This window comes from Triplophysa dalaica, chromosome 15 (assembly GCF_015846415.1).
Source record: "Triplophysa dalaica isolate WHDGS20190420 chromosome 15, ASM1584641v1, whole genome shotgun sequence".
Taxonomy (NCBI): Eukaryota; Metazoa; Chordata; class Actinopteri; order Cypriniformes; family Nemacheilidae; genus Triplophysa; species Triplophysa dalaica.
The window spans coordinates 20,131,682-20,145,321 of record NC_079556.1 but is presented as its reverse complement, the minus strand read 5'-3'; the positions used below and the strand labels follow the sequence as shown (position 1 = coordinate 20,145,321).

General features: G+C 36.5%; 1 protein-coding gene across 1 annotated transcript; it reads right to left on the bottom strand.

Annotated features, from left to right (window-relative positions):
* Positions 1-3,715: 3,715 nt before the first annotated feature.
* On the bottom strand, positions 3,716-13,416 carry jdp2a (Jun dimerization protein 2a). Its single transcript, XM_056768747.1, has 4 exons — positions 12,784-13,416; positions 7,087-7,301; positions 5,051-5,155; positions 3,716-4,525 (listed from the first exon to the last, which is right to left on the bottom strand). Exons 1-4 carry the CDS (start codon positions 13,061-13,063, stop codon positions 4,340-4,342), a joined length of 786 nt encoding a protein of 261 aa, XP_056624725.1. The 5' UTR covers positions 13,064-13,416; the 3' UTR covers positions 3,716-4,339.
* Between the last annotated feature and the right edge of the window lie 224 nt (positions 13,417-13,640).

The following is a 13,640-nucleotide window of genomic DNA, read 5'->3' as shown; positions in this document are numbered from 1 at the left end:
TGGTTTATCAGAGATTAACTGAATTCTTGTGTATGTAGTCACGGAATGCCAGATGGGTTGTTCACTCCTGCTAGTGATTTAACTAGTCTTGTGTTGAGCATTCATGTTTTTCCTGTTTTTATCCCATCGGATCAAAAAAAGTATAATTTATTTTTCAGAAATTAAGCTGTTTTAAAAAAATATCTTTCTAAAGTAAAATTAACATTTATTTTACATTTTAGAAGTAAATAAAATTAACAATAAAAGAACACTAAATAAATGCACGATTTTTGTGCTTTTAAATGTATTAAAAACAAATACAGTGTGACTTTGCCTTAAAAATGTCATTGGGATCATATAATGAACAAATTTGTTCACAAAGGTCACAAAAAGATAACATAAGGTCACATAAAACACTGATCATTGGAATCTAAATCTATATCAGTGATGTTATAAATGTTTCATTTGTGACACTTTTAAGCATTACATTATTAAATAAATTATATAAATAATCACGATAACAGGATTAACAGGGTCTTTGATTTATATGCTCATTTAACCACTAGATGAAACAAATTGTCTTAATCCTGAACATAAACCGAGATTATTTTAATATTATCTAAAATAGAAAAAACTATGAAAGCCAGATTTTGTTTTATGTTTGTTATATGTTACGCAGCTCTCTGTGATACTTTTGATTGGTCAATTGCGCCACATGGTAGTTTCTGTCAATTTTCAATTTATAGCCTGAACAGATGTGGAATTCATACTCTGTAAGGGAATATATTTTTAAATAAACACTTTACCAAAAAGTACAATTTTATTCAAGTCTGTCAACCCCTGCAGGACTCCAACACACAAACATAACAGAATAACATTTATGAATCACTTGTTTAACAATCGTTGGCAGTTTTCACGCCACATAACGAACTGAATCAAATAAGCAGAGGTTATGAAATTGTTGCATGTAATGCACAAGAGAGTATAAAAATCACATACAAGAAATTGGCAAGATTTGAACAGTTTGTACTTATGTGCATATATAAGAAATACATTAAAATGATCACTGTCTGGATAACCTGCTCATTGTCTAAAACAGATGTCAATCAAACTCATCAAACATTATGCCAAAACCTTTTTTTATTTTAGATGCTGTAATAAAACAATAACTTCATAAATTTGTGGCTTAAAGTGAATTTATAACAGCTAAGAGATGTGTTAGAAACAATGCAACAGGTGTTATACAATTACTGTAAAGCACAGACACAGATATTTATTTTAAAAAATGATGTAGTATGAAGTATTTTAAGTACTTTAAAGCTTATTTTTAACGCAATATTCCATGAATAAATCAAGTAAAATTATCTAAATTATTTCAGCACGTCACATGATACACTTATAACAATTCAAGAAGAAATACTAATTTCAGTTAACTTCTTGTTCTTTTTTAACTTCAGTTTAACATTTATTATTGTTCACAACATAAGAGTTGTTCAAGTAGCTGAGAGTTGTCTGAGTACCGGCATTAACGTCATTATTTACAACACGCCTCAGCCAATCAGGATAAAAGTTCAGAACTAAGATGTTTGTGAATCTTTTGGGAATGGGATTGAGTTTTTCTACGGAACATAAAATGACTGAAACTGGTTGAAAACGATTAAACTTCCAGAAACAACTGAAAACAAAACTGTTCCGCATTCACCTAAACAACCGGCAGCTGTTTTCCACTTTAACTCTGTAAATATATAGCAATAAAGGATTTTTCTTCTGTTTAATACAGTTATAAAATTAAATATTATTTCTATTTTATAATATCTTCATTTAACTTGCATATGGTTAGATTTGAGATCAGCTTGTGATGGTACAATAATAAATAATTTAACATCAGCAAATACTGACAAGCCCAGACAAAAGTAGTCCTGCTTGACCTCAGTGCGGTCCCTGTATACAACAGTCTCCATCTTATTTCTGCTTTGACCTTCTCATGATGGGATGAAATGTTGTCTAAGAGTGAACATGTAACTTCTTTCTTGACGTAGGAAAGTCAACTTTCGGAATAAAAAAAAAAACCTCATTAACATACCTTTGAGGTCTTCTTAAAACCACAAACCTCAGGTGATTCTCACCTCATTTTATATTGTGTTTTATATGGAATTGTTTGTATTGCATGTTAAGTGATGTTTAGTGGCCTCATAAAGTGATTGTTGCAGGTGATGTGAATTATATGAAAGTATAACAAAGACTCTTGGACTGCGAATGGTTCAGGTTTTTTTGGTGTATATGTGGGTCAGTGTTGTAACCTCTGATTGATCAGAGATTAACTGAATTCTTTGAGTCTTAACTTTGAAATCCCTTGTTAAATGAAATCAAGCTGAAATCACACATAACTGACGAGAGGCCTTCAAATGAAAAACAGTGTGGAGGCAAATTTTTAACATTCTTTATGTCCCGTTTGTTCAAATTAAACTAGAACATTTGTGTATCGTATTAAATAATATTAATACATTTTTTCAAATGTATTTTGTAAAATAAAACACTAATCAGTTCGACTTAAATTCTCTAACATTTCTCTATAACAATTCTCTATTGTTAAATGCTTAATGTGTCACAAATTAAATTACAACAATTAATAAAACATACATATTTGTAATAACATGTTAATCAGGGTCTTTCATTTTCTGATTTCGCCACAAGATGGAGCAACTTGTCTTAAAGTTTTTTACAGTCACTAGGGCACATATCTCAATACTTTACTTTTGCAAAACTCTTCACACAGTGAGCACAACAATAGTCTGTGTGAGCTCAACTCGGTGAACCCACAGAGTAACTAGCACATGTTTACTCTTTTCAAAATTGTTAAACTAAATAAAACAGCAATATTCTGCCTCTCAGTAATGTATTACTGAAATATTTTGAACCCACAGCAAATTTGGAGTCTCTAATTCAATGCCTCTAGTGTCACCAACAGTCCAAAGTTTCACATACATTTTAACCATAACTTCTGAACCGTGAGTGCTAGAAAAAAAGGTTTTTCCTTTGAATCCTTGGCTCATGGCGATTCAATTGCACCCTGTGAATTTTCTGTCATGAAAATGAACTCCTTCTTGGGCTTTTGTCCAATTTGCATGAACATGAAATGTGGTATAGCAACTAGAGACAATCCTCGATTCCTCATACCTTTTTGTATACCATGCAAACGAATTGGATGGTGAGCACACCAAAATGTATTTAATGCTGTATCTTCACCAAACTTTTGCACATCTACACGAAACTTGTTATGTCATCATTGGCAAATCTTGTTCCCGACCAAAGCTTGGTGACAGCGCCACCTATTGGTCAAGAGTTTGAGTACTTACATTGTGTGCTAAGTGCTTCTTCTTCTGTTCGTAGATCTGCTATTTAAAAACCCAACATATATATTCTATTTTTCCATGTTGGTCTTGACCCTGTAATAGCTGCTTGCAGCTATATCTTTATGTTTGTTTTAATTCATATTTTATTAGACAGCTCTCTGGGACACTTTATTCTGATTGGTCAATTGCTGCACATGATGGCCAAAATTCAATTCATAGCATTAATCAGAACAGATTGTGTAATTCATAAATACACTGACTTTTTAAAAATTATGAATTTATGTTAAATATATCTATTGCACTGCGAGTTCCTGACAAAAGCCATTTACATTTTGCAAAAATTTCACAGAATAACATTTTACAAGAATCAATTGTTTAATAATTGCTTGCAGTTTTCACAGCCATACAACAAACTGAGTAAATCACAGCAACAGGGGTTATGAAAGTGTTGCATACAATGTATCACATCAAGTGATAAGTCCATGTAATGTACAAGGAAGTATAAAAAACATATATATAGTATATAACTATAATAAATTGGCAAGATGTAAACAGTTCATACATATGTGCATACATGACGCCTGCGTCAGAAAAACAATAATAAAGAAAACTGAAGGCAGTAAACAGTGAAGTAACATGACAATGACGAATGTCTGTGCAGCATCATTCAGTTATCATGATGAGCCACAACAGGCGCGTCCAACCATCCTCTTCATTATCCGCGATCAAATTCTTTTTTAACTAGATGAACTTATGAACAAACATATAAGGCACTTTATGACAGCACATAAAACAAGATAAACAATCCTACAAAAGTATTGTAACTGCTGACATGCAGCCCAATGTAATGAGGCCGTGAGTGTATTTTTAGTTTCCAATGTCCTGGGTCAGAGAGGAGTCACTCTCTCTTTCCTAAAATGTCCAAGTGCTTCGAGTCAAGTGCTTGAGCTAGCTGGCAATGAGCTCACCTGTAAACAGTAATGTGGAATTGTGTGTGTGGATGGTTCTCATTTGACTTCCAGCTGCTCCAGGAGAGGGTTGCTCTCCTTTTCAGGGGTCTTGACGCTGTCTGTCCTCACGATGCAGGTGGGCCGATGACGGTTGAGCATGAGGATAAGCTGCTGCCGTTCATGTTTCAGCTCTTCAATCTGTGCTTTCAGGTCTGAGTTCATCATTTCCAGGCGTTCCGATTCCTACAAAGCAAGAGATGAAAGCTGATTAACACACTCAGTGTAAGTGAGAGACTATTGGAGTATACTGAGTACTGAAGCAGAAAGGGTACTGGAGCGCATAGCGTTCTGAAGGGTATAGGATCCTGAAGCATATAGGGTACTAGGGGATATAGGGAACTGCAGTGTAAAGGGTATTGAGGCATATAGGGTACTGTAGAATAAGGGTACTAAGGTGTACAGAGTACTGGAGCGTATAGGTGACTGCAGTTTATAGAGAACTGGAATAAGCAGGGTACCTGAGCGTACAGAGTACTGAAGCAAATAGGGTCCTGGAGCGTATAGAGCACTGGAGTGTATAGGGTACTGGAGCATATGGGGTGCATATAGAGCATATAGAGGGTCGGAGCATGTAGGGTACTGCAGTGTATAGGGTACTAGAGCATATGGAGTACAGGTACATTTTGAGCACATAGCGGTCTGGACCATATAGGGTACAGGAGCATATAGAATTCCGGATGTATACACGACACTGGAGCATATACTGACCTTTTGTAAATATTCTGTTCTCTCTTTCTTTTTATTTCGACATCTTGCCGCTGCCACTTTGTTTTTCTCTCTTCTTCTTTTCCTGCGTTCTTCCTCTTCATCTCTCTGTATGAGCAGAAACATCAACATTGAGGTTTTCTAAATGTGTATTTTTCATACTATATTTATGTACGTTTCAGAGTATAATAAATTAAATTAATTCAACAAGATCATTACATTAAGAATTATTTTCAGACAGAAAGAGTAGTTGCAGCAAACGTTGGATCACAATTCATTACATAAATATGAGAGGCTGCTTAGACTATCAGTAGCATTACAAAAGACTAGTGTGAAATATCCAAAAGCTGAAATTTGGTTGAGATCGTATTTTTTATCAAAGGAGTAGTTCACCAATTTTTTTTTAATTGTGTCTAAGGATGCGACGATCCGATATTTTGATTTCTCATGTCATTCGATAGGTTTAAGTGAAGAACAAATCAATATAGCATATTTAGTCGGGGAAACTTTGACCTCCGCTGGTGCTGTCATCTGTCAATCTGCAGTCAGCATGCGAAAGTGTTTGGTGGCAGTCAGGACGTAACTCTTCCCAAGATATGTTATGTATATTTACCGCATAACAGTAAAGAACATAAAAGCGCATGCGTTAAGAGCATCATTCTGTGACCAGGAGCACTTTTGTGTCTCTCTTCACAAAATAATTGAATTTTTATATGGTGATAGTTTTGTGCAAAAAACAGAGATGGATAACTAAAGCACATTTTTACTATTGTACATAGTATCTGTATTTTGAGACTTTTGGAAAATATGACCTCTCAACATTATAAAGGACATACAGGCCTACTTTTACCCCAGTACATTTCATAAATATGTTTTTTACCTTTAATACAGTACTAAAATACATAAAAAACCCAGTACCTTTCCACTTTTAAAGTAAAAATACTTCTTTAAAAGTAGTAGATTTTATTGTACTCACGCATTACAATGTAAAAAACAACATTCATTTATGAAATGTGGTGGATTAATAAATATGATATATCCTTTATAATGTAGGGAAGTAAAATAATTCAGAAGTAAAACTATTATTATTAAATGTACTAACATTGATCAGGACAAAACAGTTCTAGAATCGGATCGGAATCAGTATCAGCCGACAATCAAAATTCAGGTATCGGAAAAAGTGGTATTAGAGCATTCTACATCATTTCCTCACCCATTTGTCATGTCAAACCTGTATGACTTTCTTTCTTCCACAGAACAGATAAGATTATTTGAATAATGTTGTTAAAAGCCCCCCATTAATTTGCATTGGTTACAGTAGAAGTACATTTCTGTGCTGTTCTGTTACCGACATTTTTCTAAATATCTTCTTTTGCATTCTGCAGAAGAAAGTCACACTGGTTTGAAAAGACAAGATTGATGATGACAAAATTTTCATTTTGAAGGTGAACTACTCCTTTAATAAAAAGTTATTGTTTTAATAAAATGCAAACCTTGTAATGCACTACAAATCACTTTGGATAAAAGTCTTTGCCAAATACATAAATGTGTAACTGTAGAACAAGTCTGAAAAAGGACTCAAGGCATTTGACGATTGGTAGACATATAGGTTGCTACATGGTACAAGACAGTAATTGTTATATATAGGCTAAATTTATTAAAATATGAATGTCTTTTGTTCTATTGTGAGCAGCATTTTTCATGTTAAATATTTTGCTATGGTGTCTTACCATGTTGCTGATTTGTGTTTCATTTGTGCTCATTTGAGTTCAGGGTGCAAGTGTGAAGGGATTATTAGAGATACAACAGTTACTCTCAGATTAAAGGAGTGTGTGATTTTTACACTATTCTCCGGCACTAGATGGAGTCGCTGCAGTTCTGTTATTATGATGTATTGTGAAAACAGATGTGTACACACATAAGACAACACCACCATCAATCTGCTTTAAATAAACAAATACAGATTGAACTATTTATTATCTATGTCTATATGCTGTATACTACTTCAGGACAAAAACACAAATAATACAAAAAACAACCTCAGCTTTAATGGGCAGCGGTCGTTTCAGTTTGCCAAGAAGATGAAAAGGGGACAGCATGGCTCCGAGGTTGCAGAGGTCGGCATATTTCAGCTGGTCAGTTAATGTGGTGGCAGAAATGCCCGCCAGAGGTCCCAGGCTGGCCAGTGAGGCGGCGGTCACTGAGGGGTCAGGAATCTGCCCGGGCATCATGTCACACACACCCGTCACCACACCTGGACAACAGAACAGGATCATTAATCAGCAAAATACACAGTTTACTACAGGGAACAATTAAAGTTATCTAATATTAAAAATATGAAAATGTTTCTAATAAAACATAGGTCTTTAAATTATTCGAAAGACAATAAGAAGCCACTACAATTATTAACTGAAAATAACAATAAACTTTAACCAAACAACTAATACGGAATTAAAAAAATCAAACCAATAAAGCAATATAAAAAAATGTAATGATAAAAGCAAATAATAAATTGCTAAAAAATAAAAAAAAAACATGTAAAAAGAAGGACATCAAAACATATTAATTTAATGTTGTTAAACACAAAAATATTCACATACATTTATATTATATATTAAGGAAATATTTTGATATTTAGATAAAGGCAACCCTTTATTTGGGAGGGGCAGAAAAAGCAGGCAACGCTCTTAACCCCAGATTCAGGTCTGCGGACCATCTGTGTCCGGACATGGTTCTGTTTTCCAGCTCCGGTAGGACAGTCATCATAGTTAAGTTCTCTGTACTTTGGGAAGAGGCCATTAATGAAGCATTTGAAAGAAAGAATCTCCGGTATGCCAACTTGGCAGCGGCTGCTGAAGATCGGGGTTGGACAGCAAAAATGTTCCCGGTGGAAGTGGGTTGCTGGAGCTTTGCTTCCAATTCCACTACAAGGCTGCTTATGGAAGTGGGGACGAGAGGACAGGCCCAACGGACGATAGTCAAATAACTTGCCACTATTGCTGAGAGAATCAGCCACTGTCTGTGGTTGAATCGGAAGGACACAATGTGGGCTGCCAAATGACCACGTAATAAAATAGTGTTGTATGTTGTAATGTTATGCCATACGGAACCGGGGGCACTGAGCATGCATTAATGGTGCCAGTGTTGCTAGAACAGCCTTTCACCGTGTCTACACCAGACGCAACAGGCGTGTCCTCAGTGAACCTGCTTGTTCTCAATGGGTTTGTTGCACCGCATCCAGTGTGGACAAAACTTTAAATTATAATGTGTTCTAATGCATTTCTAATGTCGTGTCGCGCCGGTGTAGACACGGTGTTAGCCAATGGGTTGGCATGTATGGTCACGTTGAGGTGCGATGCCATTGAGCAACCACCAAAGCAATTGTTGTTGAGGCTGCAGCCACTTACTCCCCTAGTCTGAACGCTCCAAAATATTTTAAATATGAAATAAAAAAGGAAAGTGAAACACAAAAACATAACGGACAAACGAAAAAGCAAAGTGCTCAATCCTTATGTCACCACCAGCACATTTATTATGAATATTTGCCAACCATCATCCAGCACTACACATGAAAGTATCATTTGTATCATTCAGCTAGTCATAAACTAAAATTAAAACACAACAAAATCGAAATGATTGAAGATTTGAAATGATCATCCAGCAGAAAGCATCAGGTCAGACTCTGACTCGCCATTATGATATCAGAGCATGTGTGGTTCACATGAAAAACTGGAAGACCTTTCACGGGTAAGAATGTGTTGCTTTATGGTAACTTTTGTTTTGTTGTGTTATGAGCTAACACCTTCGTCTTGTTATATTGTGTTAATTATTGTTGGATCTACAACAGCACGCGACATTTGATATTCATAGAAGTGTAACAATGGCAGACACACGTTCAGTTTGCTCTCGATTGTTCATACAGACCTACTTGACTGTTCCAACATGGCGGACGACTTTCGTATAGCAGCCCACGAACAGACGCCAATGAAGGATCTAAATGCTACATGGCCAGTTGAATATGAAAGTGTTGCTATTGTAAACAGTGAATATATCTGACTATTAAATGGGATATAAGCCCAGTATAATAGAAAGGGCATGGTTGAGCAATCCTTAGTGACAACAATTTGTGCTGACATATCTTAAAATATATCAGTGGCATTGTTTTGTCTCAAGAAGTAAACCAGTAAATCACATTTATAAAAGCTGCTTAAATGTCCTTATTAAACTATGGCATAATTTGAATCCCTATCTCTGAAACTAGGATGTCTAATACTGTATATCGGAAAGCACTAAATGCAAATGTCTAAGCAATTATCATGATGTGATTGATTATTCATTCGAAATAATGAAGTTAGTATAAGTCTGTTGTTTCTTTTGATTTAATAAATGTTTGCATATTCATACAGCAAAATATTATATTGGGGATTACCAAGGTTTCGTGACTTGTATATTGTATGATTAACGCTGGTGAGCTGACAACATTTTTTCTTAGAAATCTGGCGAGGAAAGGGTTGAAATACAGCAATCTGCCTGGAGAGTCTACATTTCTCACAATTAAAAACATATCCATTAGAACGCAACCTATTAGAATCCCAGACACCTTGTTTTGAAAGTAACAATGGAAAGTGAATTTGTGTTGTTTTTGTGAGAAGCACAGAAGTGGACGCAGACTCATTTCCCTGAAAGAATCACATCCATCAGCCAAGATCCGCCCCTGCGTGTTTCCTCATCCAGAGCTGTGTGCTGCTGTTCTCCGTGTCAGCGCTGAGGAATGTGACCACAAAGAACATGACAACGCCACTGGATCCCTGAAAAAAAGCCGATCGAGAACCGCCATACCTCCGAACAAACCACAGACCAGCGTAACTCCTCCTGAGACCTGGACATGATCTCCACGTGACTTACTGAAGAAAGGTGCCGTGCTTTTCTAGAGACTGAACATGCAATGTTTTTTCCTCACGAAGATCAAACTCAATTTAATCAATGTAACCACCAAAACATCCAGACCGCAGAGCACATCTGATTTTTTTAAGACACATCACATCCCTATAGACCAGAAACACCTGAAATCAGACTGAGACAGATATCACATCATACTGAATGTTGTTAACTCCATTTAAAAGACTGGGTTTACACAGATTGTGTCCCAAATTTGGCAATCCTTTTCCTTTAAATGAAAGGATTCGTTCTCCGATGCAGCGTAAGTCTCAGATGATCTGAGTGTTTTCACATGTGATGCAGCATACATGAACACCGATGTCCGTGAGGTCTCCATTCACATGCACCCGATGGAAAAATGATTTGCACATTCAAAATCACCATCTTCCAAACCTTCAGCACACAAGTTCCAAACAAAACTTCATAGAAACCAGGCGAGACAAGCGCGTATTGAGGGAATGACACGAAGGACTGGGAAAAATAAACAGAATATAACAGTGTTCTCTTTGTTTGGAGGTCCACCGGAGAGCTCTTTAGAGCGACGGCTAGAGACTGAGAACATTGACACATGCTACACTAACATTTTACCCCATTATTACACACCCTGTAACTGATCCTTCACTGCGGACAGATAGAAAACACATGAGCTAACAGATGAGACGTTATTTTTTTTTAGATGAGACGTTATTATGGACAACAAATAACAAGGTGCGAAAAATCAAGGCTGTGTTAAATCCATTATCTCTGTGTTAAATTCTGCATAAACTAGCCGAATAACACATCCAAACTAACAGATATATGTTAGTAACTGAGAACTTCACTTTTTAAAAACACAAATGTGAAAAGGACGAATACACAGTTACACACACACTACATGGGCATCCTGGAAAAGATCCAAGCAAATTGCTGGGATTCATTTTACTCGGCAGAATGTTCTGGGGATACCTTTCACCGTTTCAGACTCATTTTTCACAGCTTCGAAATAGAAAAGTGCCCGAGACGTCCTTCCATAACACACTTTAAATATTTCACAATCATCGAGCGTAAAGCCAGGCTTAAAAACACAGAGAAGAATCGATTCCTGAAACAGATCTTGAAATATTTAATCACAACCAGATTTCTGAATACCAGTGACTCGAGCTCAGATTTATCCATGTGCATAAAAGAAAAAACATGATTCAGACGTACGTGTTACGAAAAAACTGGACAAGCGTGAAAAAGTTCAACAAACCAATTCATCTCTGCATCTTTTTATTTCATTTATATGATTCATCATGTCAGATTATATGAGTAAGATACAGTGTTTGAGTCATGAATTTGAGAATATGCGAGGAGTTTGATAAATAGCCAACACAAACTATTTTAGATTCCTGTATTCTCATATTCATTTCACATTGTCTTCAAATTCCGCAAATGTTTTGTTTATTTCCAGCTTTCAAAGTGGACTCGAGGATTTGGACGCCACAATATCTTCAGTGTGTCTCTTAGTTTGTATGATGCTGCAAAAGACAGATTCAATCTTAAGCCCTGCGTGCATTTACAAGTTACAAGAGTCAAAACAAGTAAATGAACTCCTTTGCCCTTTTGTAGATAAACACTAAACAGAAAGCATTCTCAGCTGCTCAGACATGAGTTTCGCTTCCATAAAAAAATAAGTGGACGATAATATCTTAATGCTCAAAGCGAAACTGCCTGTCATTGCATAACAGTTCTGTTATAATGCTGAGAAAACACACTGACCTGTGAACAGTACTGATAGATTTGCATGTGTTCACGATGACACAAACATCAGTGATATACAAACATAAAGCCTGACTCACTGGCAGCCTCAGATGCAATCTGCACACTTCTCATGTGTTTTCAGTGCTGAGGCGCAATGTTATAAAACATTTCTTTCATAACAATCTGTTCAACTCAATTGAGAGAAGGCTATCTCATAAGCAGCTGAACGTGTTGTCAAAAACGCCAAAATATATCTTCAAATAAACAATCGAACAGGAAAATATAATATAATCTGCTGTGCACTATTGTTCGTACCACTTCTGTTTGTTTTGTTTACTGTGAGATAAACTAAACCCTATAAAACTTGTTTTAGAGAAAATAACGTCAATGACAATCCACACAAAAACGACTTGTATTATAATAAATAATGTACTATATCTGTGAATAAAAAAAAAATAGCCCACTTGTCCCCAATTAAAAAAAAACATTAAACATTAAAACAAGAAAGAAGACCAAAAAAGTTTTGCCCTGCAAAATCCCCATGTTGTTTATTATTAATCCACAATAGCATCAATTAAAAAAGCAAGCTGACAATAGAAAATGAACGTGGGAATGCACAGTCTGTTATCTCAGACCGGAAGTGCATCTTATGTAACGTGAACTTGAGTCTGTCATCATCCTCCTCACATATCGATGGAGATAAGAACTACTGATCTGCGCGTGCACGGGTTATTAACTTTACGTGCAACAATACGACACACACAGCACACTTAACGTGCACTAATGTCTCGCGCTATGTAACGTTTAGTGTTTTAGGACACCGAGGACGCGTCTGAGAACCTAGTGAGCTCCCTTCACATGCAGCATTAATGCGCGTCAACGTTTAGTGTTTTAGGACACCGAGGACGCGTCTGAGAACCTAGTGAGCTCCCTTCACATGCAGCATTAATGCGCGTCAACGGTGCTCAAAAATGCACCCTGTGAAGGGAGCGCAGCAGGTTTTCGCACGCGTCCTTGCGGAAAACGCAGGGTCCGACTCGAACGCGTGCAGAAGTTGGTAAAAGTCGTGCTCGTACCTGACTCGGGTCCCGTGGCGAGCGGATGGAGTCCCTTTCTGACGTCAGGCCGAGGTCGCGAGTAGATCTTGAAGAGCGGGAAGCGTTGCATCTGATCCTTGATCGGGAGGATCGAGGAATGCGGAAGTGGGACGTCAGCGGGGAGGATGAGGAATATGGAGCGCGCGTGGAGCGCTGGAGAAGTGAGAAGAATACTTGCTCCTCCCCTTAGAAACCAGCAAACAAACATTACACACTGGACAAAGACTGCTGGTGCCATGATAAAGTGATGGCAGGACATTGTACTTTGTTGGAATTGACAGTTGACTTAAATGGGTTCATTTCAAGGGACAGAAAAGTAAAGCAAGCAAAATTTACCTGTATACTCAGATGAAAAATTTTGAAGTATCCTTAAGTATTTACTAAAGTACACTGGAGTAGATGCTGAAGGATGCTACAGTAATTACTTCACTTTGTTCATGTACACTACTGCTGTATAATGTATACATTAATTTTTAGTGCAACTTTGTTAATGCATTCTGTAGTGTTAACTGTAGGAAATTGATATACGACTAAATGTATCCCTTAGTAATTGGTAAACTGCAATGCACTGTAGTATATTATAGTATTATTTACCCCACTTTGTTAATGGATACTGTAGTATTCTGTAGTATTTTTAAACTGTAAACATTCTAGTATACTTTAATATTTACCAGTAAGATTTGAAAACATTAGTATCTAGAAAGTTTACCATACTTATATCCTAATCTACAACAAAATGTCACAGTTATCATGTATAATTCGAAATTACTAACTTTTTTATATCAGAATCAGAAAGAGCTTTATTGCCAAGTATGGTTTTGGTGACAAGAGCATCC

Bases quoted from the DNA above. Each gene is read 5' to 3' on its own strand.
- jdp2a (XM_056768747.1), bottom strand. From the start codon at position 13,063: ATGTCCTGCCATCACTTTATCATGGCACCAGCAGTCTTTGTCCAGTGT. The intron at 7,302-12,783 runs GTACGAGCACGA...TCTGTTGTCCAG, and splicing joins CGCCACGGGACCCGAGTCAG to GTGTGGTGACGGGTGTGTGT. The intron at 4,526-5,050 runs GTCAGTATATGC...CTTGCTTTGTAG, and splicing joins GAACAGAATATTTACAAAAG to GAATCGGAACGCCTGGAAAT.